This window comes from Sminthopsis crassicaudata, chromosome 3, assembly GCF_048593235.1.
Source record: "Sminthopsis crassicaudata isolate SCR6 chromosome 3, ASM4859323v1, whole genome shotgun sequence".
NCBI classification, from domain to species: Eukaryota; Metazoa; Chordata; class Mammalia; order Dasyuromorphia; family Dasyuridae; genus Sminthopsis; species Sminthopsis crassicaudata.
The window spans coordinates 76271994-76295569 of NC_133619.1; the positions used below are offsets into that span (position 1 = coordinate 76271994).

The 23576-nt window shown below is 35.3% G+C and overlaps 1 protein-coding gene across 4 annotated transcripts in view; it reads left to right on the forward strand.

Annotated features, from left to right (window-relative positions):
• Positions 1–23295, forward strand: part of KLF7 (KLF transcription factor 7) — a 94372-nt gene extending 71077 nt beyond the window's left edge. For all 4 annotated transcript variants that reach the window (XM_074298908.1, XM_074298909.1, XM_074298907.1 and 1 more), the window contains exons 3-4: positions 14490–14613; positions 22371–23295. In XM_074298908.1, coding sequence (XP_074155009.1) covers positions 14490–14613; positions 22371–22422 — 176 coding nt within the window. In that variant the 3' untranslated portion in view covers positions 22423–23295. The remainder of the gene's footprint in view (positions 1–14489; positions 14614–22370) is intronic.
• Positions 23296–23576: the final 281 nt, after the last annotated feature.

The following is a 23576-nucleotide window of genomic DNA, read 5'->3' on the forward strand; positions in this document are numbered from 1 at the left end:
AATAATTCCAAAGTTTCAACTGGAATAATGGGTGTTGCTATCATAATAATAAGATCATGATAAGATCTTAGTCATAATAAAAGCAAAGTTGGAAGATTACATGTTTTTAGGAACAATAATGAGATCAATTCTAGACAGATTGAGTTTAAGATACCAGTTAGACATCTAAGTGGCTATTTCTATAGTTCTAGGAAAGTTAGATTTAGAAATACCGATCTGAGGTACATTTATTGAGATGTAGTTGTTGAAGCTCAGAGTAAATCGTATATCCAAGGAAGAAAGCATAGAGAGAAAGGATGAATAAAACCAGAACCTTGGAAAAATTCTTATATTTAGAGAATAAAGTTAATGATGATGAACTGGGGAAGGCCAGAAAAAGGAGAACTAGGAACCTGTAGTATTGTAGAAGATGAGAAATCACTGAGAATGAATAAAAAAGAACTACAAATGGAAAAATGTGACTACTCTCAAGGAATTTATATTCCAATAGGAAAGAAACTATGGAACAATAGTGGCCAAAAAAAATGAATTGATCCATGAGTCACTATACTAGTCAACAAGCATTTATTAACACGTATAATTTATGAGATACTGTGCTAAATACTAGAGGGTATAAAGGGAAAAAAGTAGTCCTTGCTTTCAAGGAATTTACAGTCTACTGGAGGAGGAAAATGACAGGATGGATGACTTGAGCCACAGGAGAAGCAATTGACATGGCCTTGCCAAAGTAGTACTGATTTGACCTCTGTAGTAAGAGTCAAAAATGAAAAGCATAGGTTATAGACTTTGCACCCCAGAACCAAACACATTGTCATAGGAGTTTAATAAACATTTCCTGAATGAGAAAGGGAAGAATTATTATTGGCAAAGTGATGCTCATGATGGGGTGTTTTTCTGGGGATCGATTTAAACTAAAGGATAGAGAAGTAGCATTGATGCACCTAGAATGTTTGATTAAAACGAAGCACATATCTTAGAGATGTGGTTCTCAAATTTATATTTTCAATACCTTTATAATATAAAAAATTATTGAAGAGTTTTTGTTGGTGTGGATCGTATTTATGGCTGTTTACCATATTGGAAATAAAAACTAATTTTGAATTTGTAGACCCCCTGAAAGTGTTTCAGAGACCCCCAGGATTCTCTGGATCACAGTTTGAGAACCACTCTCTTAAGGACTGGCAGTCCAAGGCTGGAAGTTAAAGAATGAAATGGGCTCATGAAGAGTTGAGTTGAATGCTAGGGATGTAGGTATGAGGGGCTGAGGGAAAAGAGAAAACATACATATTGGGACTTTGGAAGTCTAAGGTTAGAAAACCAGAACATTTAAGGTAGGGAGAGGTAAGTGAAGAGAGGGCATAGTTGGGCAATAGAGGAGAGAGGACTGAATAGGCAAAATTTAGTTAATGGTACAAAAAAAAAGAATTTAAAGTTTGCATTTAATGAAAATACTGCATTATTTGAATGGGTCATTAATGATTTTGTGTACAAATGTTTAATTCAGGTCAAACACAATTGTACATGTCATGACCCTTTGTGTTTTTAGAACATAAGCTTATATTGCACTGATGTTTTTCTCCTAGGATGCATAAGGTAGTTGTTTTATTTCATTATTGCTTTTGCATGTATCTGAGGGAGGGATTTGAATATGTGTATTTTTTTTCATATTAGAACAACTAGAAAAATCATTTGGGGGTTATTTGGCTTGGTACAGATATGTTGAGTATTTGAGGTTAGGAGTATATATACTGACAGGCTGTGTGGGGGTGTAGCCACATATGTGGGTGCCATTATGTTGGAGCCAAATTGTTGGCAGATCTTTAACTTGGGAGGGGGAAGAGGGTGTGTTTCTGTGTGGGTTGGTGTGCATGTGTGTGTGTTTGTGTGTGTGTGTATAGAATCTAGATATCTATTCCATGGGTGGTTTATATTGTATTGCTTCCCATTATTAGTATTCCTAGCATGGAATGGTAGGGGAAGCTGTGGGAGTGTAAAATGATAAAAAGATTTGGAGAAAGGAAAAGAATGCATGTATTACAGTCTGTTGTATCTGTTTTCTGGTGGATGAACTCATTTTTTGCATGTGGAGATGAGGTGAAGATGAGCTGATCAAAGTAATGTTGAAGGGATTGCTCTAATTTGGGGCTTTAACAACCGTGGAACAAGCAAAAGTACTAGGAGATTGTGCTACTCTGAGTAATTGAGGATGAACTGACACTATGCCCTCTGCAAAAAAGAGTTTAGAAGTGGAAATGCAAAGTCTTCTACTTGAAGAGCAGATCTGGTTTATTTTAAGTGAAGAGAACAAATCAAGTAACATTAAAACAGTTTCAAGCTCAGTAACATTGTAGAGAAAAACAACTTTGAAAGTCTTAAAAGTTCGCTTTCAGATATTTATTGAGGACCTCTTAGTGTAAAGGCACCCTGCTAAAGTGAAAATAAATTTAAGAAGCAATTTCTCCCCTTGAGAAGGTTTTATTCTGGGCAAAAAGAATAAGATCTATCCCTATAAAAAAAAAATGATCATCAAAGTGTTCATTCAAAAAATGCTGACAAAATTAACAAAATGTTATTCAATATGAATAACAAAATTATTAACAAAAAATGAACAAAATACCAGATAGATTTAATATATACTGTGAATGAATTTTTTTAAAAAGCATTTGCAAAGTGGTTATCATTGTGTATCAAATTCTGTGCTGGGGAATTACAATAGAAAAAAACCAAGAGAGTGCCTACTCTCAAACAGTTCAGAGAAAGCAGATAACTTCAGAATGGATTGTGAGTGTAGTCTTCATGAGAAGTATGGGATTTGAACTGGGTTTCAGATAGACAGGGAATTGGAAGCATATTTTGTGGTTAGAATAAGAAAGCAAACTAGTGTAGTGGAAAGGAAAATTAAAAAAAAAAAAAAGACTTGAAGGGAGAAACATAGGTATTTATTGCATCGGTTCTGTCACCCGCCACATAAGATTTACCATTTGTCAAAATGAGAAAGTGAAAATTTCTCCATAACTATTCCACATTTCTATGATGCCTTTAAATGTATAAAATAGTTTCTTTACAACAAATCTATGAGGCAAACTATAGTTAAGTACTTAGTATGTAATGAAACTGAGATCTGTGCCCAGGTTCAGGACCAGTATATCTCCAATCTTTAGATGGCTTAAGTGTATGATTTTAACTTAAGGAGAAATGCTATGTCCTAAAAATAATTTGATTGTTTTTAAACTGGTTATTTATTGACTTTAATTCTACTGTATTTTAAGGTTTGTGATGAGGTGTTTATCTTGTGAAGGTGGTGAACTATTATTAATTGGGCTTAGAGAAAAGCTTCCAGAGGGCAGGAATATCATGTCCTTTTGAACTCATATGACATCTGATCTAGAGATATTTTCTGCATTTATTCTTATAGTCAGCTTTCCAACTGGCTGTGTAAAGATTAACTCTTGTGAATTGTCAGGAGTTGATTTTTAACCAAAGCTAAACTTTCTCTTGTTGAACCACATTCTCTGGAGGCACATCCCCCATCTCATCAATTGGTATATGATCAAGAAATAGAAACTGATAACTCCTATTGTCCCTTAACATTGACTATGTCCATTTTTGTTATCTTTGACAATTTTCTAGGTGTGTTTTAATTTTTATTTCTGTTGTTATTAGTGACGGAGTCATTTACTATGTTTTAAAAAAATTTGCAATTCTTTTGAGAACTTGTATCTCTTGGGGAATGGCTCATATTATTATGTATTTGTGCCAATTTGCTACATTATGGATCTAAAATCTAGAGTAGAGATTTTTAATGTAAAGATCCCTACCCCATCAACAATTTCCCTTCTTATCCTATCTGAATTGATTTTGTTCAAGCCAAAAAAAAAAAAAAAAAAAAAATGTTTTTTTTCAGGTAACCAAAATTGTCTGTATTTTTGATCTCCTCTATGCCTTATGTGATTAAGAATTTTCCTTTCTGAGAGATGCCTCCATCCATTGTACTTGAATTTTTAAAACAAGGTGACTTTTTACATTTAAATCATTTGGAACTTCTACTATATAGTTTCACGTGTTGGTCTAAACCGGTTTTTGCTTCTAAGATTTCTCAAAAGATCAGACGGTTCTCAGTGATTACATTATCATTAACGTCATTGATGTTCATGTAGCAATTTAAGGATTGCAAAAAGTTTTACATAAGTTGTTTCATTTGATAACCACAGCTCTGTATATTATTCCCATTTTGCAGATGAATAAACTGAGCCTCAGATATTAAGTGACTGACTTTCTCAGAGTCACATAGCTAATAAGGATTTAAGAATAGGTGAACTTACTCATTTATCTTCACCAAAATTAATTTTCTTTATGTCTTCAGATTTTCATTCTGAAGAGCTTCCTATTCCTATTAGGAAGGTTTCCTCTTATAGAATTTTAATATATGGTATTTAATCCTATCATTTCCTTGTTCTTTGAAATCTGTTCTTTCAAGATATAGAACACAGGTCAGATAATGTCCATTTTCTTTTTTCTTCTCTATCATTAATTGTTTAATCAATAACCAATATTTATTAAACAACTACTTCATGTCAAGTACTAGGTGCTGTGGATATAAGTAAAAAGAAAGAAATTATCCCTTTTCATATTGAGTTTACATTCGCATGGGAGAGACTAGTACATACAAAATGTATACAGTATAAATATAATGATAAATATATAAGTAGGTAATTACAAGGTACTGTGAGAGAAAGGGTGCTAACATTTAGGAGGGATTAGGAAAATCTTGGTAACTGAGCTTCATTCAGAGGAGGAGAGAAACTCAGAATTTAAGAAGGGCATCCATTCCACTTGTGAGAGATGACACATAGAAAGTCATGAAGATGGGAGATAGAATATTGTCAGTGAAAAATATGAACTCTAGGATGATTAGTGGCTTTCCAAAATGTTTATATCATTACTACCTCAGCAACTAGTCTTACCCTTTTGGTGAGAATCATGCCCAGAATAAACATTTTCCTCTTCCAAAAGGTAAAGTTATCAGTAAACCAAGCTAAGAATTTTATTAGCAACTTTGTTTTTGGCAGAGAGAAAAAACTCCAGCATGTGTTGGATAATTGAAATCTTCTATTTGTATTTTCATGCCAGGTTTGTGTGAACTTTTCATTTAATTTTCCCTTTCTATCTAAGTGGTCTGTAGTATATTTTGGATATAATTCTTTTATTTCTGTTCTTTCAATTTTCTCTCAGAAGGGCAAACTCATCAAAATCTTTCCTTTTCCCCAAATTCTTGTGATAAATCTCATCAGTTTGTCTTCTTTTTGTGCAGTGTTATTCAAATTCCTTTTGCTTATCCTTCAAATAGGTCTACTCTCTAATAGTCATATTGTCAAGTGTGGGTCTCAGACCACCAAGTTGCAGTGATATGGATGAGACCAGCTTTTCTTCCTTACATTAAGATTTCTAAACTCAAATGTTTGTTACCCATACATTATGCATCTCTGTATAGGTAACTGAGATCCCAAGTAGTTTGTCTTTCTCATTAGTTATTCTTTTAAGCTATTCTCTAGTTTGCTGGATATACATGATGATTTTTTTCTCCTAGCTTTCTTTTTAGTTTTCTAATCTTTTGATTAGATTTGTAGAACTTGAGGAAGATAAGTTCCACCCCTCACTCTTGCTTATCTCAGTTTTTAAGCTTGAGCCCCAAATACAAAACCAATTTTCATGCATAATCTCTTTAACAAGCTCAAATCTGACCTTTATTCTGAAGCACTTTTCTTTGACATCAGTCCTGAAGGCAATACCTTCATTCCTAAGGTCTTCAGTTTTCTACTGAGCAGGAAGTGAGCAATACTTTCCAGATCACTTCTGGCAGTATCATTGTAGTTCATGAAGAGAGATGGATAGTAGTCATCAGGTTAAATAAAAGATAAGATTGCTACATAGCAGAGTTACTTGGTCATAATATAAATTAACCATTATGATGTTTAAAAATGAAATAAACATTCTGCTAACATTTGTCTCTTTTTGTTAAATACTTAAAATTGATGCAAAGGAAAATAAATTTTTGTTCATCATCTACAATGAATAGTTGATGTTCCCACATATGCTCTATGCATTCTTACATAATATATAGTCATAAAACTTGATATGATGTATGTTACTCTTGTGGGTTTTGAGTATTTAGAATTAAGGTTATACTTCGGATCAGGTTATTATATTTCTCAGGTTTCAAGTTCCCACAGTGTTATGGTGCATTCAGAAGTGTAAGAGGTCATATCTCTGTTATTGGCTAAAATGAACCTCTGAAAAATGCTATTAATGAATTGTAAAAATGAAGGCTGCTTTCATAAAACAGAAAGGAAAATATATATTAATTGCAAACTGTTAAAAAATACTGTCCCTTCTCATTCCTGAAAAGCAGATTAGTTCCTGTGTAATAGAATGCTCTCATCTTCATCTGTTTTATTTTTGAGAGCTAATGAAAAATAAGATTATTTTGACTGAAATACTAAAGTGCATTAAATTTGTTCCAGATTTAACTCCAGTAAATATAAATCATATAATATTATATTATATAGTATATAATATATAATAATATATATAATATAATAATAATATAAATATAAATATAAATAAAAGAGAAGGTAAAATCAAATAATCTTGGGGCCTTCAAAACACTCTCTTCCCTATTTCTTCCCCAAAACACAGCCTTTCTTATGCTCACCAGTTTCGTAGCCATGAGTATTAACTGGTTATAAGCCTAGAAAATTATAACCTAGAAAAGAGAAATTTAGTAATGTTAAAGATTACATATTTGTTCCAATTCTCCTTTTTTTTCAGAATTGCATCACCCTAATTTTTTTTCACCCTTCATCTAGACACCTGAGTAAAGCTTGAGTGTTATTCATTTTTTTTTTAAATTAAGGCATATGAAAGTAGATGGATTTTAAAAATTCTGTGGCGTATCTTCAGATAATTACGAACACTGCTATATCTCACAATTATGCTTGGAATTCACTGCTTGAATACGACAAAACCTTTTAAATTTCTACAGCTAAATTTCTGCTAGAATCTGGGGCAACCTTCAGAGCAGCTGGAACTAAAGTTATATAGAAGACAGTGATAGGCACTAGACCTACAATTTCACTAGTCTAGGTAACTCCTTGATGAGAATATTATCTCTACCTTTGCTGATCAATACTTTCCCTCAAATTTCTGGTCCTAGAATTACCTGTAGTACTAGAGGGTTATTTATGGGAATCCCACAACGAATATGTATAAATAGGTGTGGCCCTGATTTTTTTTGACTATAAGGATTAATACAAAGTGTCCCCACAATGTCTCCATCATCTCACCTTGACTAGGAACTTTGAGTGTTGACAAAAATTGTGCGTTACACCAATAATTTTAAGAAGTGACTGTGTGATTCACACACATACAAGCAATTCATCTCTAACTTCCCACCTATATTCATGTTAGACTGTGCTCTAGTTTGGGAAGAGTTTTTCTGAACCATTTATCCTTTTGGCAATTTTATTTTTAATGCCAAAAACAATTTTTATTGAGTAAATGTTCTAAACTCACAGAGCAGAAACTGTTTTTATTTTCTATAGAGTGCTGAGCAAATTTTAGGTGTTCAGTGCCAGGTTCCCTACTAAATTTAATAATACTTGAACAAATTAGTGAATGATTAAGCAATCTTCTTTCTTTCTCCTTTCTCATAACCAGAAATAATCTTTTGTAATAAAGTTGAACTCTTAACAGGCACAATATTCTAAGATGCTGTTATTTTATGCTTTAGCTTATTATTTGTAACAGTCACCATCAATGTCTCCAAAACAAAGAAGATCAAAGGTTATATGTGTGTGCGTATTTGTATATGTATGTATGTATAGTGATTTGCAAACTGCAAAGCCTATAAATATACAAATGCTAGCTATCATTATTATTATTATTATTATTATTATTATCTTGCACCTTCTCCTCCCCAATGTGACATCAAATTCATCAAATTCTTGTCTCTGAGGATAATATGGAAGAAAAAGATTTTCTCATTATTATTATCCATGCACACATTTAAGTATAAGCCCATCCAAATCAATCTGTCTTGAATTTTTCTTTATTTTTCCATTTTTTAGCTTAATGTTGCATAGAATTTTATTTAATGGTGAGCAGAAACGTGGCATGTATATAATAATAATAACTAACATTTATAAGTAATGTATATATAGCCAGACATTGTTTTAAGCACTTTACAAATATTAATTATCTCATTAGCTCCCTGGGAGAGAGATGCTATTATTTTCCATTTTTTATAATTGAGGAAACTGAGGCAAGTAAAGATTAAGTGACTTGCTCAGTGTGATACAAGTAGATTGAACTTAGGTCTTCTGACTCTTGGACATGCATGATGACAATATCTAGTGCCTCTTCAAGACTGTGGAAGGAAAGTTTTATGTTTTTCTAAGTAACCTTTTCTGCAAGCAGGACCAAAAACTTAGATATTATTTATGATTAATTTGTTATCTGTACATTGGGATCAGTGCTGTTAATGATGATGTAAGTTATATTAGCAATAATATTCAGGAGATCCTTGAGTGACAGATACTATGATAATTACATCTCTCCTATGTATTACTATCTATGCAATATTAGGCTAAAGAAGACAGTTCCTGTTGGGGAAAAATGAAAACGCAATATATTTGAAATAGCACTTACACATTCATCAAATCCAATCAGTGGAAAGCAGCTGCACCAATGAGTTTCATAAAATGACGCACTTGCTGTCCCTGTAGAGCGATACCCAAGAGTACTGTGTTATCAGGCACAAAATCAGAGTCTTAAGGGAAATGTAGGGGTGTTCATTGTCTAGGCTGGAGGACAATGGGGGAGTCTGCAATTTCTGGGAGTGGGGGCGTGAGCCATTGTCTAGGGACTCTCTTGAGGTACTTGGGGATAGCAAAGCAGTGTGTCAAGTAAAAACTATCCATTTTCCTTTCTTATTACACTGGGGAAAGAAATAATCTGGGAAGATCCTAGTAGTTGGGCAAAGAAGCATTGCTAATCAGAGTAATTTCCAGTCTTCTAAACACCAATCGGGTGGGTAATCTGTACTCTTCTAGATCTAAAAAAGTCTCAGAGATAATATCACTAGTTGGACCAGAGTCCACTCAGTTCTATATGTTCTTTGTCATTCTACCAATAACATTTGTGTGTATGTGTCAGAGAATGAATTCTGTCTATGATTCAGTCTTCCCGTTCCCTGTTTCCCAACCCCCAAACCCCCATCCAATTAGGCCTGTACCACAAACTTCCTTTAATAATCTTTTATGAGTCATTATAACATAAATCTATTTATGTAGTCAACCTATACCATCTTCTAGGGTTTCAGCTTCTTCCAACGGCCATGTAAGAGGTCTCAAGTGAGGTAGAGGAGTGAGTTCTGATTTTGAAATGTTGAATGACCTCAAAAGAGTAATGGGGTCTGAGTTCAGATATTTTCTGAGTACAATTCTTTTAAACATATTTCTATATTTATCATTTTTGTGCAAAAAAATAAAATCAGACAAAAGAAAAAAACCATGAGAAAAAAAAGCACAAGAAAAAAAGGAGAAAATAATATGCTTCAATACATATTCAGTCTCCATAGTTTTCTCTCTGGATACAGATGCCATTTTTCATCCCAAGTCTGGGAATTGTCAAAGCTTATGATACAACTTTTGGTTGTTACAACTATTACCAGAAAATTTTAAGGTAACATAATGCCTAGTCTTCTGAACCATGGTGAACAGTAATATTATCACCCTGTTCATACCTTTTGTGACTTTTACAAATTCTGGTCTTCTTTCTAGATGGAAACCTGCTTTTTAGGGATTCATCTTCTTTATCACCTTTTCTCCCATCCCCCTCATACACATAGATCTGTCTTGGTGAATTTAGTTGCCCTTTTCTATGGATGTTTTCCAGATTCTCTTGAGGGAAGAAGAATTATCATCATCATAATATGGAACTGGAATGAATCATAGGACTTTTCAGTCTAAACATACCATTTTAGAGATAAGTCTATGTGTTATTCCAGATATATCCTTACTGTAATTTCATTTGCATTTTCTCAGGAGGATAGTCTTCTCAATAGAGAGGAAATGGAATGGTTTCAGGACAAATAGGAGATAAGATCATTAAAGGAAATTGTTCCAAATGCTCATTGTTGTCTTTGTACCATGATAATCAATTGCACTCATACCTGTTTACTTATTTACAGTTTATGAAGTGTATGGTTTTTTGTTTGTTTGTTTTATTTTTGTGTGTGTGTGTGTGTTTTGACAAAAGTTCTAAGAGAAGAAATTTAAGGATTTGGTGATATAAGGATTCTTATTTCTATTTTACAAATAAGGAAATAGATGCTTGGGTTAAATAGCCATGGATTTAGAGCTCTTATTGCTTTCAGGTCTTGAACCCAGTGCTTATTCCACACTATGAGGCTGTTCTTATTGTACAATCTGCTTCAGCTATGACCCAACTTACTGGTTTCTTGAAGGGGAAAGGACATAGCTTCTTACAAAATAAATGTTTTATTAAAACAACAAACAAAAACTTCGGGATGAGAACAAATATATTGAGGGCTTTGTTCCCCAGGTCACCCATGTAATTATTTGGTGTTCCACAGGTATAAACTTACACACACTGGCAGAAGATTCTTCTTTCTTCCATTCTTGGGGAGTTATGGTGGTTGGAAAGTAGATAAGAGAGTTTTAAAAGAACTTCCCCTGCCCTCCTCCATCCCTGTCTGTGGTTCTTTTCTACTAATTTAACTCGGGACAGACCTGTATTTGTTCAGGTCCTTGATATCTAGAGCCAGCATGATTTGGGACAAGGTTGATTGGGATACACAAGTCCCTGTTGTTTGGATAAAAGTCCCTGGTTTTCTGCTATTTTCATTTTACTTTGATATTTTCCGTTAGACATGACATGGTATAACCAAACCAATTAGAGGGTTGGGGAAGATATCTTTATGAAATTGTAAGATGTAACCAAGAAGGATACCTTCAAGATCCAGAGGAACCACGCTTAAATATTCTAGATGGCACCTTCCACACTAAGAGCAGTTAAAGCTTATACAGTGATAACATTCATAAATAATAATTGAACTATCTAAAACTTCTGTATTGCCAGAAGTTATTATAGTAGTACTTGGAGACAGTATATATTAGGACAGCCTAGAGAGACCTAGAAAAGTTGGATGGGGTATCCTTGCTGGGTGAGTAACTCAATACATATATTATCTATCATGAGTGTACCAGCATGTTTCATTGTGCATCAATGAAAAAACTTATTTAATAAATAACTAAATCTAAGTACAGGGAATGGGAGTGGGAATGTTTGCTTTGAATTAAAGAATAACTTCTTCAGCTTTCCTTTCTTCCTCTTTTCTTCTTTCCCTTCCTTTGTCCTTTATAATACAGCCTATTATAGGCCAACTGGATAGATGGATTGATTTCTGAGATTTAGCTTTTTGTGTTCACAGCTACAGCCTTCCATAGAATTTCCTCTACACCTTACTGCTGGGTTTTGATTTTTTTTTTTTTTTTTTTTTTGGTCCCAGAGACTCTGAGTGTCTTATTTATTTGTTTTTGGGACTAAAACACATTTTGAATTTCTGAAGTCCAGTGGATAATCACCAATGCTGCCCTTTTTTTGTTTGGACCCAATTTTCCACTTTTGGATGACTAATAACATTGGTAAATGACAGGAGATGTCAATATGAAGCTTTTTGCTTTCTTCTGTCCCTTCTCTTGGATACAGCTTACTTATTCCCCTCAAGCATTCCATTCCATAAGCACAAAGAGAATACAGTTTTCTTATCATTTCCTGTTTAATATACTAAAAGCAAATGCAGAAATCTTACGGAAATCTTGCATTTCCTGGGAATAAAGTTTACCGAAGGGCAGACTTGCTGGTATCTTATCACATAGGATAATAAAAGTTTTCCTGGGTGGCCTGAATGTAAATGTCACTTGAGCAGATTGTGGGGATAGATAGTGAGATAGGAAAGAAAAGGTATGGGTGTCTCACGTTTTACCTGGGATTGTGGTTGTTGGACCTGGAGTGAGGAAGACTTCAAATCTGACCTTATACTTTTACTAGCTGTGTGGGTCTGAGAAAGCCACTTCACCCTGTTTGCCTCAGTTTATTCATCCATCCAATGAGCTGATTTTCTTTGCCAAGAAAACCTCAAAAGGGATCACAACTGACAAACAACAAGGGAGACAGGAAAGGAGAGACTGATGCTTCCCTTTTACCTGGGATTTATTTAGCAGTTAACAAAAGGACAAAGGAGATAGCTGTTTGTATTAGTATTTTATCTCCCTATTGGACTATAAGCTCCATGAGACCAGATAACCTGATCTATTTAAATATTCTGTTTCTACTTGCAGAGTGTCAAATTATAGGTTAAATGTTTATAAGCTGTTTGTTATACTGCACTAGTGTATCTTTTCTGAAATTTTTACTTAAATATCCAAATTTAGCCTGATAATAATCAATAAATTTTTCCCTCTGATTTTTGATATATCCATGTCCTATCTTTTTCCCATGCTTCTGATCTTCATGCAAAAGCTCTTAGAGAGTTTGAAAGAAAATATCTATATTGAATTTTTTTTTTTGCTCACAGTGACCATGAAGAAAAAAAAAAAAAAAAAGACATTCATTAAGATTTAGTTTTAGTGTTAGACTGAAAAAGGATCATCTTTTTCATAATTGTATTTTAAAGAGGAGGGAAAAGATGGGAAGAAGAAAGCAGGTCAAGTGTTGTGCCTGGACAGTAAAATGTCTCTTAATGTTTCAAAGGGAAGGAATAGATTTAGGTTGTGAAAGTAGAAATAATGGCACAACCAACCAGATTTCAATAACAATAAGCATTTTTGTCCTCAAAACCTTCCAAATTCCTACTATTTAAGATTTTAAGAGTGTTGACTTTGAAGTTACAAAATACATAGATTTTAATCCTACCTCTATTTCTTACAAGTTATATGACTGGACATTTTACTGAAATGCTCTGAGTCTGAGGTTCTTCAGCTATATAATATAATAAGAGACAATGTGACATAATGGATAAAAATCAAGAAGACCTAGATCTGAGTTGCTTTTAACTCAAAGTAGCTGTGTGATCATAGACAAATCACTTATCTATTCAATGTCTCCAGGTAATTCTGAGATTGCCAGTCCATCAGTGAACATTTATTAAGTGCCTACTGTACCAGGCACTGTGCTGAGGTAAACCCTGGGGATACAAAGACAGACCCTGCCCTCAAAAAGCTCACAGTCTAATGGGAGAGTCATAAAAAAAATTGATATTCTCATCAGTAGTAGAAAGTTTCATACCAATAGTTTGATTATATTGAGCTGAAATATAGAACTGAAATACACTCCCTCACCCCATGATGGGTGATGGGAGGGACAAGAAGGATGGTGAAAATACTTGTAGAAACCATCTCATCTAGTTGTTATTTGACTCAAATGTGATAAAGAATATAAAATTCTATGAAAGCCTTAGAGTACTTTATAAATATCCGCTATTATCAATAGTAAATCACTGTCTACAACTGTCATCTTTTGGATTTTGTCCCTCAAATTGTCCTTCTATAGAGTGAAAAATATAAATGTGTGTCATGTCTAGGGTTAGGTGTGATGGATAAGGAGACTTTAAAAAAAAACATCTTCTTTTTACTATATTTCTATGGTTGCTGTATGGGAACATTTTTCAGGGAACCCTAAATGCTATAATTTCAGACATATCCGTATAAGAACTCCATTCTGGCTAAAACATATCTCACAAATTGGTTTGAAAGCTCTGCTAGCAGTATGCGTCATAGCTTAGCATTGAACTCTCAGCTTTGCTAAGCAGGGATTTTAATGGCTGAAGATAACATGGATACCTGAGACTTTTCACATTTTTTATTTGCCTTCTTCTCCCTAAGATTGTGGTTCTTTCTCTTGCCTATTTATTCACCTGCATTTACTGGAAGGAGTAGTCACTCTTGGAGTCGTGAGTTGCTGTCCTTATAAATCAGCCACAAGCCTACAGTTTGTGGTGATGGGGGAAAAAGAGAGGAGGAGGGGGAGACCAAGAAGCCAGAAATGGCGAATTACCGTAGGTTCTGGTGGAAAATAGAATTAGAAGCATTTGTGGTTCTAATGAAAATAGCACATTTCCTTCCTGCTTAGGCAGTGGGGGTGAGCATCCTCCTGGGATAAGAAATGACTATTCTACAAGTTGAAGGAAATGCCCTAACTCTGGGAACCAAAATAGGATTTCCAGATGCAGAGACCTTGTCAGAACACTATCGAGATCCATTTTAATCTTAGTTTTTGCCACCCGTGCAGCCAAGGAGTTTTACCCATTAAGTAGTTCTTTCCAAAATATTGGTCATCGAGATAATGAAGTGTGATGGAGCAGGTATGCTGCCATTTACTAACAGGCCTCATTTCATCTCTTCCTTCAGGTGAGAAGCCTTATAAGTGTTCATGGGAAGGGTGTGAGTGGCGTTTTGCACGAAGTGACGAGCTTACAAGGCACTACAGGAAACACACGGGTGCAAAGCCCTTTAAATGCAACCACTGCGACAGGTAAAGTGGTTTATGAGATGATTTGGGGAATCGATGGAGGGGAGAAGAGTGTGGATTGATCAGTCTGGAGGATTAAACACAAGTTTTTCCCAAAGCATGTATATCTTTAGCTTTGTCATTAAGAGAATTGCACTCCCAAGGAAGTTTTAAATGGGAAGACTGAAAACATGATTTGGGATTTTAATTTTACTCTGCCAGCTCTAAGTTCCCTAGTCACTCTGTCTTATGCTAAGGAAGGAAACAACTCCTTGGTTTGATATACCACTCCCTCCCTTTTCTGCTTTCTCTTAGTCATGAGCCTCTGAAGGGACCCATAATCATAGATTCCTTTTCTGAGAGAGAGAATTATAAATACAAAATGCTTTCCCCTAAAAGCAATTCCTTAATAATTTCACTCTTTTTTTTTCACTTGGTATTTACTAAGCACCTACTGTATGCCAGGCATTGGGAATACAGAGAAAAGACCCAAAATTTGCTTTAACAAGATTTTATTGAATGCCTGTTATTTGGAAAGAATGTTAGTAAATATGAAGTTAAAAATGATGACTAGGGCAGGGTCTCAGATCTGAGGAAACTTGCAGTTTAGAAGTTTTTAGCAAGCTAAGCACACCAAAATATTTAATTCAAAGGGTAGTTTGAAAGTGGGCAACAGAAATCCAAACAAAGTAAAGGGTGTCCCAAAGTCTTTATGATGTTATAAGCCTGACTAGTTTGAAATGGCATTAAGACTTTGGGGACACCTGGTGCTATGAAAGCATTCTGGCATCAGTGGGAAGAAGTGAAACTTCAGTTGGACCTTGAAGCTGGAATAAGTGCGATTTCAAATTCCTGCCTCCTGTGAAGCCTGGTCTGTTTTCTGATTATATTCCTATATAGACTGGGACTATCTGGCTTCAAATCCTACCTAGGATAAACTACCTAAGTAACAAAGGCAAGTTCCAGGATCTCAGTTTCTTCATCTTTAAAGCAAAGAAGTTGAATTAGCTGACCGGCTCTAGATTTATTGATCTTATGAAATGAGAGAGAAAGGCCCAAGAGTTGCAAGATGGAGAGGTTTCAAAGAATTATTCTAAAATTTAATTTCAAGTCTTTAGAATTTGGAGTGGAGGAAAGGACAAGTAACAGCAGACACTGCCCAAGTAATAATATCTGACAGCGCTGACATTATCAACCAATAAAACCCCCAAACTGGAGACTGTGCAGACCAAGGTGAAGCCAGGATTAGGTTTAGACATAATCAAATAACGTGCTTGCATCTGAGCGTGTTATCCTTCTAATCCTATTTCTGTATTAAAAAAGAAGCTTAAGAAAATTAACTGTCTTTTTAATGCAATACTAAGGGTCTCGGTTGTGATAAGAAAAATGCTTATAATACAATAAAGGCTAACTGAAAGCCTCTGGGCTCTCTGAGTTGGCTGAGAGCTTGCAGAAAGGCAGGAGGGGGTGGACAGGATGTAAACAAAGGCCCAGCTTTCAGAAGGAAGGAAATGCGATCAGTTTCGTATCCTGTCTTCCCAAGCCCTGATGTCCCTCTCCAGGCTCATTTCACCAAGGCTTCCTCTGCCTGTTCTCCCTGTATTCGCTTTTTGTTTGCTTCAAATGAAACACAGGATAAGCCGGGTCTGTGCCTGCAAAAGGAGATCTTTTCCTCATTCTCTAGATATTTGTAAAAGAGAATCCATGGGTTTTGGTTCCTGGTTTCCTCTTCCCATGTCTTCCCCTTCTAAAAGGGGCCCCTTCTAAAAATCTCCCATTTTACCATCATTCTTTAAGAATTAACTAAAACTTTGCTTTCTAAAACCAAAAAAATAAACTTCCTCCCCCCCCTCCAATAAGGACATAAAGAAGTATAGTAGAAGTTGCTCATTCTCTGAGTCTGCCCTTCCTACATTAGGAGATAGTACTCTTTTGCCTTAAGGCCCCTGCCTCCAAATTCACTGAGCTGACATCAGCTAAGTGCTGTCTTGCCACTGAGGATATGTGTATATATATATATATATATATATATATATATATATATATATATATATTTTTTTTTTTTTTTTTTTCCCTAATGTCTCTTATTCTCTTAAATCTTCCCTCTTTGGGGAGGGGGAACTGAATCTTTAGCTACCTCTATGTCATATAAACTTCTTGTGTATCCCAGAAGGACAAATCCTTTGGAAGATTTCATATATTTTTAATTAGTCGGTAATCCAGTCCCAGTGAAAAGCTGCCCACTTCTGAAGAACAATGCAGACTCTGAATTAGAGTTAGTGAGGATATGGCCATATTGGATGATGGAATACTTGAAAGAGAAGGAGACATTTGGAGATTATTGCTATATACACTTTCTAACTCCCATCACCTGACATATTGGGGTATTTACAACTTTCTTATAAAAAATATGTTAGAACCTAATGTATCCACTCATGCATTGAGGAGAGATGGACCAAATCATTGCAATCATATTTTGTGTCTTTGATTTCAAGATATTTTAGTATCTGGTCCACACATCAGATACTAAAATATCTGGATCTGGAGATCTGCAGATGACTGGTTGGGATGTGTTGGAAAAGTATAAACAGATCAAATTCCCAACTAAAAGAGCAAGCATGACACAGGCAAACAATAGGTACCCTTGAATCCAGGGGTTGAAGTTTGTGCTGAGGCTTCAGGACACACAAATGCCAGGGTTAGTTTGAATTGGCAAGCCACTTTCCTTTTCAATCAGCATTTATGTGCTAAGAATAGCATTCATTTGGGATGTGGCATGGGGAACCAGAGAGGGAGCTGACATGGCACAAAGTCGTAGGGGAGAAAAGCCCTGGGCGGTTGGATGATTACCATTCCTGACCTCCCACAGAGAGTCTCACCTTAAAGACAGTCATAATACCCGTAGCAGCACAGTACAGCAGTCTTAGCAGAGTGGAAGTGAATGGGAATCTAAGCCTTCTCTTACTTTTAATCTGGTGCCATCCTACTGAGTTTCTAGCTTGGATTAGGGTTTTCTATGAGCTTGGTGGCGGTGACTCAACTGCCATGTGTGTAGAGCTGTAGGGATGGATTTGATGACGTCTCATTGAGTTCTTCCCATTCTCTGACTTTCGCCATGGTCTGATGGAGGAAGGCCATGTTGTTTTCTTGGCCCTCTAACTGATAACCCCCTCACTGTTTGATGGGGATGTTTCCCACTCTCGCCAGCTGCAAGAGGGAAGAGCTAGAGGGAGGCACCAGGCTTCTTTGTTTACAGAAATGCTCTCACATAGCATGACGCTGCTGATAGGAAACAGTGCTTTGTTCCCATTAGCACTAATAGCCAGTGTTACTGTACCACTGACTCAGCAGGCTTGCATGAGTCCAAGAAGGCTGCTTCTGGCACAGGGGATGCAAGAAGTGATCAGGGCATTGGGAGGAAAGGAATGGATCGTTGGAGTTCTCAGTCTGGCCCAGTATTAGGTAGAAATGCCAGCTGGTGTGTGTCCCTTTGGTGCTCAAGAAGATGGCTATTTGTTTTGGCAGCCATATGTCTTTAATAACTATGTGACTCCTTTTCCCCCTGCCCCATCTTTACCTCTTTCCAAAGGAAGAACAAGGACAATTTCAGAGTTCTATATTGATATCTATCTAGGTGAATATAGATATATATGTAAAATTTAATATATATTTATATATAATTTTATTCTATATTTCTATTTATACATACAACATTATTATATATTATATTGTCTATAATATTGCATATATCATAATTATATTATCATTATTAACAAACAGCTTACACTCATATAGCATTTTTAAAGTTTACAAAGTGAGACTCAGAGAAAATCAGTGACTTATGCAAGCTCATACAGCTATTATCAGTTGAAAGCAGGACTTTAGCCTTCCAACTCAGTCTTCTGGTAGCTGTATACATTTCTTATCCTCTTTGAATAATTGGATTTTATGTTTCTGGATTGCAGACTTACCTAGTATCATGGGTTAGTCCTAATCAGCATTCAGGTTCTTTTTTTGGTCTAAGACTGTGATCTTATCTATGTTCAATAAGAAAGAATAGAGATAGAAACAGGACTCTCCATTTTATTAATCGAGTCCAATAGATACTAGTTAATAATGGTTAAGTATATTGATGCTCTGTTGAACAATAAGTTCAATAGATAGGAAGCTCGCCCAACCTTTCTTGTATAGTGCTTATAATTTGAACAATATGTAATAGTGATGAATAGCTCTGGCCAACAAATAAGATAAATTTCATTAAAGCAAATACCAATGCTTTAAAAATTCTTTTTGTTTGGTTTTCATTGATTTTCTTTTTTCACAGAAACTTTTCATGTCTTTAACACAAACACAGTTTTGTTCAGATATATCTTAATATACAGTTCTAGGCACATTCAATATATTCTTGTTGAATGAATGCCTAAAGATGCAAAGTAGACACATTTCTGAAGAGTCAACATTAAAGCAAACTTCTGTAGATTGATTTTTTTCCCAATCAGTTTCCATTGCACGGTTAAAGAAAATTTTTTTGCCTACTGCTAGAACTATTGGATTATCTTCCAACCTTTTGTGATCTTTTCCTGATAAAACTTAACTTTGAGAATGATGTACTATTAAAACCTCTTCTTTTTTTCTACTGTTTCAGTTCTTACATGCCCCTTGGCCTCTCACCTTGCCCCCAGCTCCTCATTTCAGTTTCCAGGACATTCATTTATTCAGAATTTTGTTCTTGGTACTCATCTATCTGCCTAACGCCATCTTCCTTCTACTTTTAACCTGAAAAATGATAACTGACTTTTAGCATTTTTTTAGGATGGGACTGGGATGGGAAGAAGAAATTAAGAACAGAACAAAAAGAGGAAGTAGGTGGGCTACAAATTAGTGCCTGATTACTGAATCTTGTCCTGTCATGACCAGATCAGCAGCGATATATGCAAAGACTTAGATCATAAAGGCCTACATATAGTGACATGATGGTTTTTGCTCAGTTGTGTCCAATTCTTTATGACACTGGGATTTTCTTGGCAAAGCTATGAGAGTGGTTTGCCACTTCCTTCTTTAGTCTGTCCCCATTTTGCAAATAAGGAATTGAGGTAAATGGGGTTAAATGGCTTGCCTAGCGTCACACAGCTAGTGTAATAATGCCAAATTTGAATTCAGAACTTCCTGATTCCAGGCTAGCAATCTATATCCACTGCACCACCTAGCTGGCTATGACATTTTATACTTTATATCTCACCATTTTATACTTTTTTAAAAAATGTACCCTAATATTATGCTCATTTGTTTTTTATGATTTTATTTTATTTATTTTTATTAAAGCTTATTTATTTAATTTCAAAATATATGCATGGGTAATTTTTCAACATTGACCCTTTGCAAAACTTTATGTTCCAAATTTTTCCCTACTTCTCCCCAGCCACTCCCCTAGATGGCAGGTAGTCCAATACATGTTAAATATGTATGTATATTTATACAGCAACTTGCTGCACAAGAAAAATCAGATCTAGAAAGGAAAAAAACCTGAGAAAGAAAACAAAATTATTATGCTCATTTGGAAAGAAATCTGCTGATTTGTAAGCAGATCAAATATCCTTTTTATTAACTCTGAGATTGGCCAAATTCTTTTGTTTAATTGTTACTTTTGGTCTTCAAATCTGTTATTCTATCAGTTCCCTCTATTAATGCAAATCTCAGCCCCTCCAGTCTTTAAAAGTTTACCAAGTCACAAACACTTCCTAGAGATGTAGGTTTTTGATTGACAGACACAGTCCATAGACAAGACTTGGACTCAAAGTCCTTCCAACACTGGTGCTAGCATATTCTTTGACTATCCAGTGACTCTTTAATGACATAATGAGTCATTAGAAAGGGTCTTAGTAAAGGATTTATTAAACTATTTAGAGATAGGTTTTAATCTATACTCAATTTATGATCCCTTATAATCAGTTTATTATGATTATGCTTATTTGTCTGGTACATCGAGAAGAGTGCTTGATTTGGGGTCAGAGATCTCAACTCTGCCACATTTATGTGACCTTAGATATATGATCTCTGTGTAGACTCAGATTCCTGGGCTTAATGATACCTTTAAGGTCCCTTTTGAATCAAAATCTAGGAACTGATGGTCATTCTCCTTTTGGTGGTTATTGCCAGCTTTGTGTCTATTTAGGAAAGGCATGTATTGCTTGTCTAAAGTAGATGAGAGAATTCTCTGCCAGGTGACAGGAGACTGACTTTAAGAGATTCCTTATCATGATTTTGTACACTTTAATTTCATTGTAGTTCTATAGAGAGAAATATACTTTTTTTTTCCTCACTTGCCTCTGCTTACTTAATTAAAGAAAAAATCTCTGCACTGACCTGTACTGACAAGTAGTTTTAGGAGTTAGTGTAGCTATTAATCTCTATCTGCTCTCTATAGAATATAGTTCTACCTTAATTTATAGATTTTTGTGGTTGTGTGCACAAGGAGAGAAAATGTGAAGAATATGAGAGTATGCATAAATGGAGAGAGGCCCCAGCTCAAAGAGAAAATATGCAATCTACTTGTTAACTATGGGGGCTTCTTCTTGGGGGAAAAGAAAAACTTAGGGAATATTCTCAAAGGCAGGAGAACCATCAAGCTTCAGAAAAAAAAAGAGGCCAAATGGGAGAATAGGAAACTACCCACACAGGCATTAGGACAATCTCCATTCTATTAGCCTTAGTGTAGTAGAGCTTTTCAGCCCATGATTATGAATTGCAGAAAAAGAGGCAAAAAAGAAAAAAAAAAAAAAGAATTTCCTTTTAACATTGATGAGAGTGGTAAAAAATTAGAGATATATTCTATAGGGCTTTTAGATACCAGTGGTGGATTCTGTATTTATAGTGCCTTTAGTAGTCTGGCAGTGTTAGGTGGATGAATTATTTGAAAAAAAAAAAAAAAAAAAAAGAATATATCTAAAATATATTTTAAAAAATTGAACATATTCATTTTTTCTGAATTTTTATTTTATTTTAAGGAATAAAACAAGCATTTTCATATTATGCTATGGAAATGATTGTTTTACTCCATAAAACAAAAAAAAAATTAATAAATGAAAATTAAAACAAAAACAAACATTTAAGGTATTTGAAATATATTTTCTTTATTTCTTTATTTTTTTTTTTTTCAGGCTGGGGTTAAGTGACTTGCCCAGGGTCACACAGCTAGGAAGTGTTAAGTGTCTGAGACCAGATTTGAACTCAGGTCCTCCTGAATTCAAGGCTGGTGCTCTATCCACTGCGCCACCTACCCCTTGAAATATATTTTCAAAGTAAAATAATGGAGTCTCTATATGGTAGAAGTCTGTACCTTTGCTCTTGTATTTACCGCTTTGAGCAAGTCACATAAATTTTGGGAGCCATTTGTAAAAGCAGTTAAGAGAGTACTTTGGAAATCAAATCCCTAAGCAAATGATTTAACCTCTCTCACCATCACCCATCAAGTGAGAGGTAATTAATAACACCAACCACATAAGAATATTATGAAAATCCAATGAGATAATAATATATGCAAATGGAGTATTGTATATCTTTAAGTGCTATATCAATGTTAGCTATTATTATCATTGGAATTATTGCTACTGACGATTCTTAGTGATCGCCAAGATTCTTTATGGGACTGAATCAGAGGTCCTATGACCACAGTTCTATAAACTTGGGGTCTTACCAGTAAATTATAAATTCTATTAGATAAGAGGGATGCTTGTCTTTTCCACTTTCACACATTGTATTTTTTTTTTTTTTAATTTCCTTAGGTGTTTTTCCAGGTCTGATCACCTTGCCCTCCATATGAAGAGACATATCTAAATAACCTAATAACCAGAGGAGCTTCATGGCACCGGCTAATGTCTAAAGGAAGAATCTTTAGACGGGGGCTGGAATTTGGTCAGAACTTGCTGCCTTGTGGAAGAGAGAGAGAGAGTTCTCACGTATAAACCTCTGTGTACACACACATACACACACACACACACATACACACACACACACACTCTGTCATGCACTCAACTGTACTCAAGATATCTACGTCTGTTCTTTATGCCTTGCTCTAGCCAGATGGTAGAAGATGATGAAGAAACCGGGTGAACTCTCAGCAAGGCAGAAAGGCTGCCTACTTCAGCGCTATCAGAATTGCATCCTGCTGTTGGCAATGGAATTCAAAGAAAATGGATGTGACTTCTCTGCAGGTGGACAGCAGCAGTAAGAGGGGCTTATTTAACTTGCTTCTCAATGCAACTTGATAGGAGAATACATCATCTTAAAGTTGCATACTTGTAGCACTAACTTGTCTTCTTTTTAAATGGTTGGGGAAAAAAATGACCTAGAAAACCAAATCCCAGTTTGGTAGCCAAAATTAACCTCTCGGTTCATTTGTCCTTTGTGTCAGAAAAAAAAAAATCCCAATATTCAAAACATCAGACTTCCTCACAGACTTTTTGATCTGTTTTGGTTCTTCATAGGACTGAGCTATTGAGATCTTTTCAAGTCCGTACCAATGGCCTTAACGGCAGTAGACTGTGGAATGACACCTTACACTTTCTGGCCTGCGTTCTGTAGACTTCGTGAAGGAGGAATTTTGTTTTCTTACTTTTTGCACACCATATGCACTAGGGATTCTGGAAACTTCTAGCATGACTACAAAGTGGCCAAGAGAATAAAACCCTTGAAAAAAAAAAAATCACAGTGTATACCTTTGGCCTCACCTTATTGCCATAGCTAGATTTTTTCTTTTTAATCTCTCTGATTTTGCTAATGAAAACTTGAAAAGCTTATTTGGAAGCTTAAATGTTTTATCTTTTCTCCATGGACTAAAACCTCTAGGACTATCTCGTCACCTGGATCCCCGAATCCCGGAGTGGCCAATCAGATGCGACATCACACTTCTTATATCCTCCTTGGGGGCGTTGCTGGCCTCAGCCCATGGTGATCAACCAATTGTGTTGTGTGTTATTATTGCGACCCTA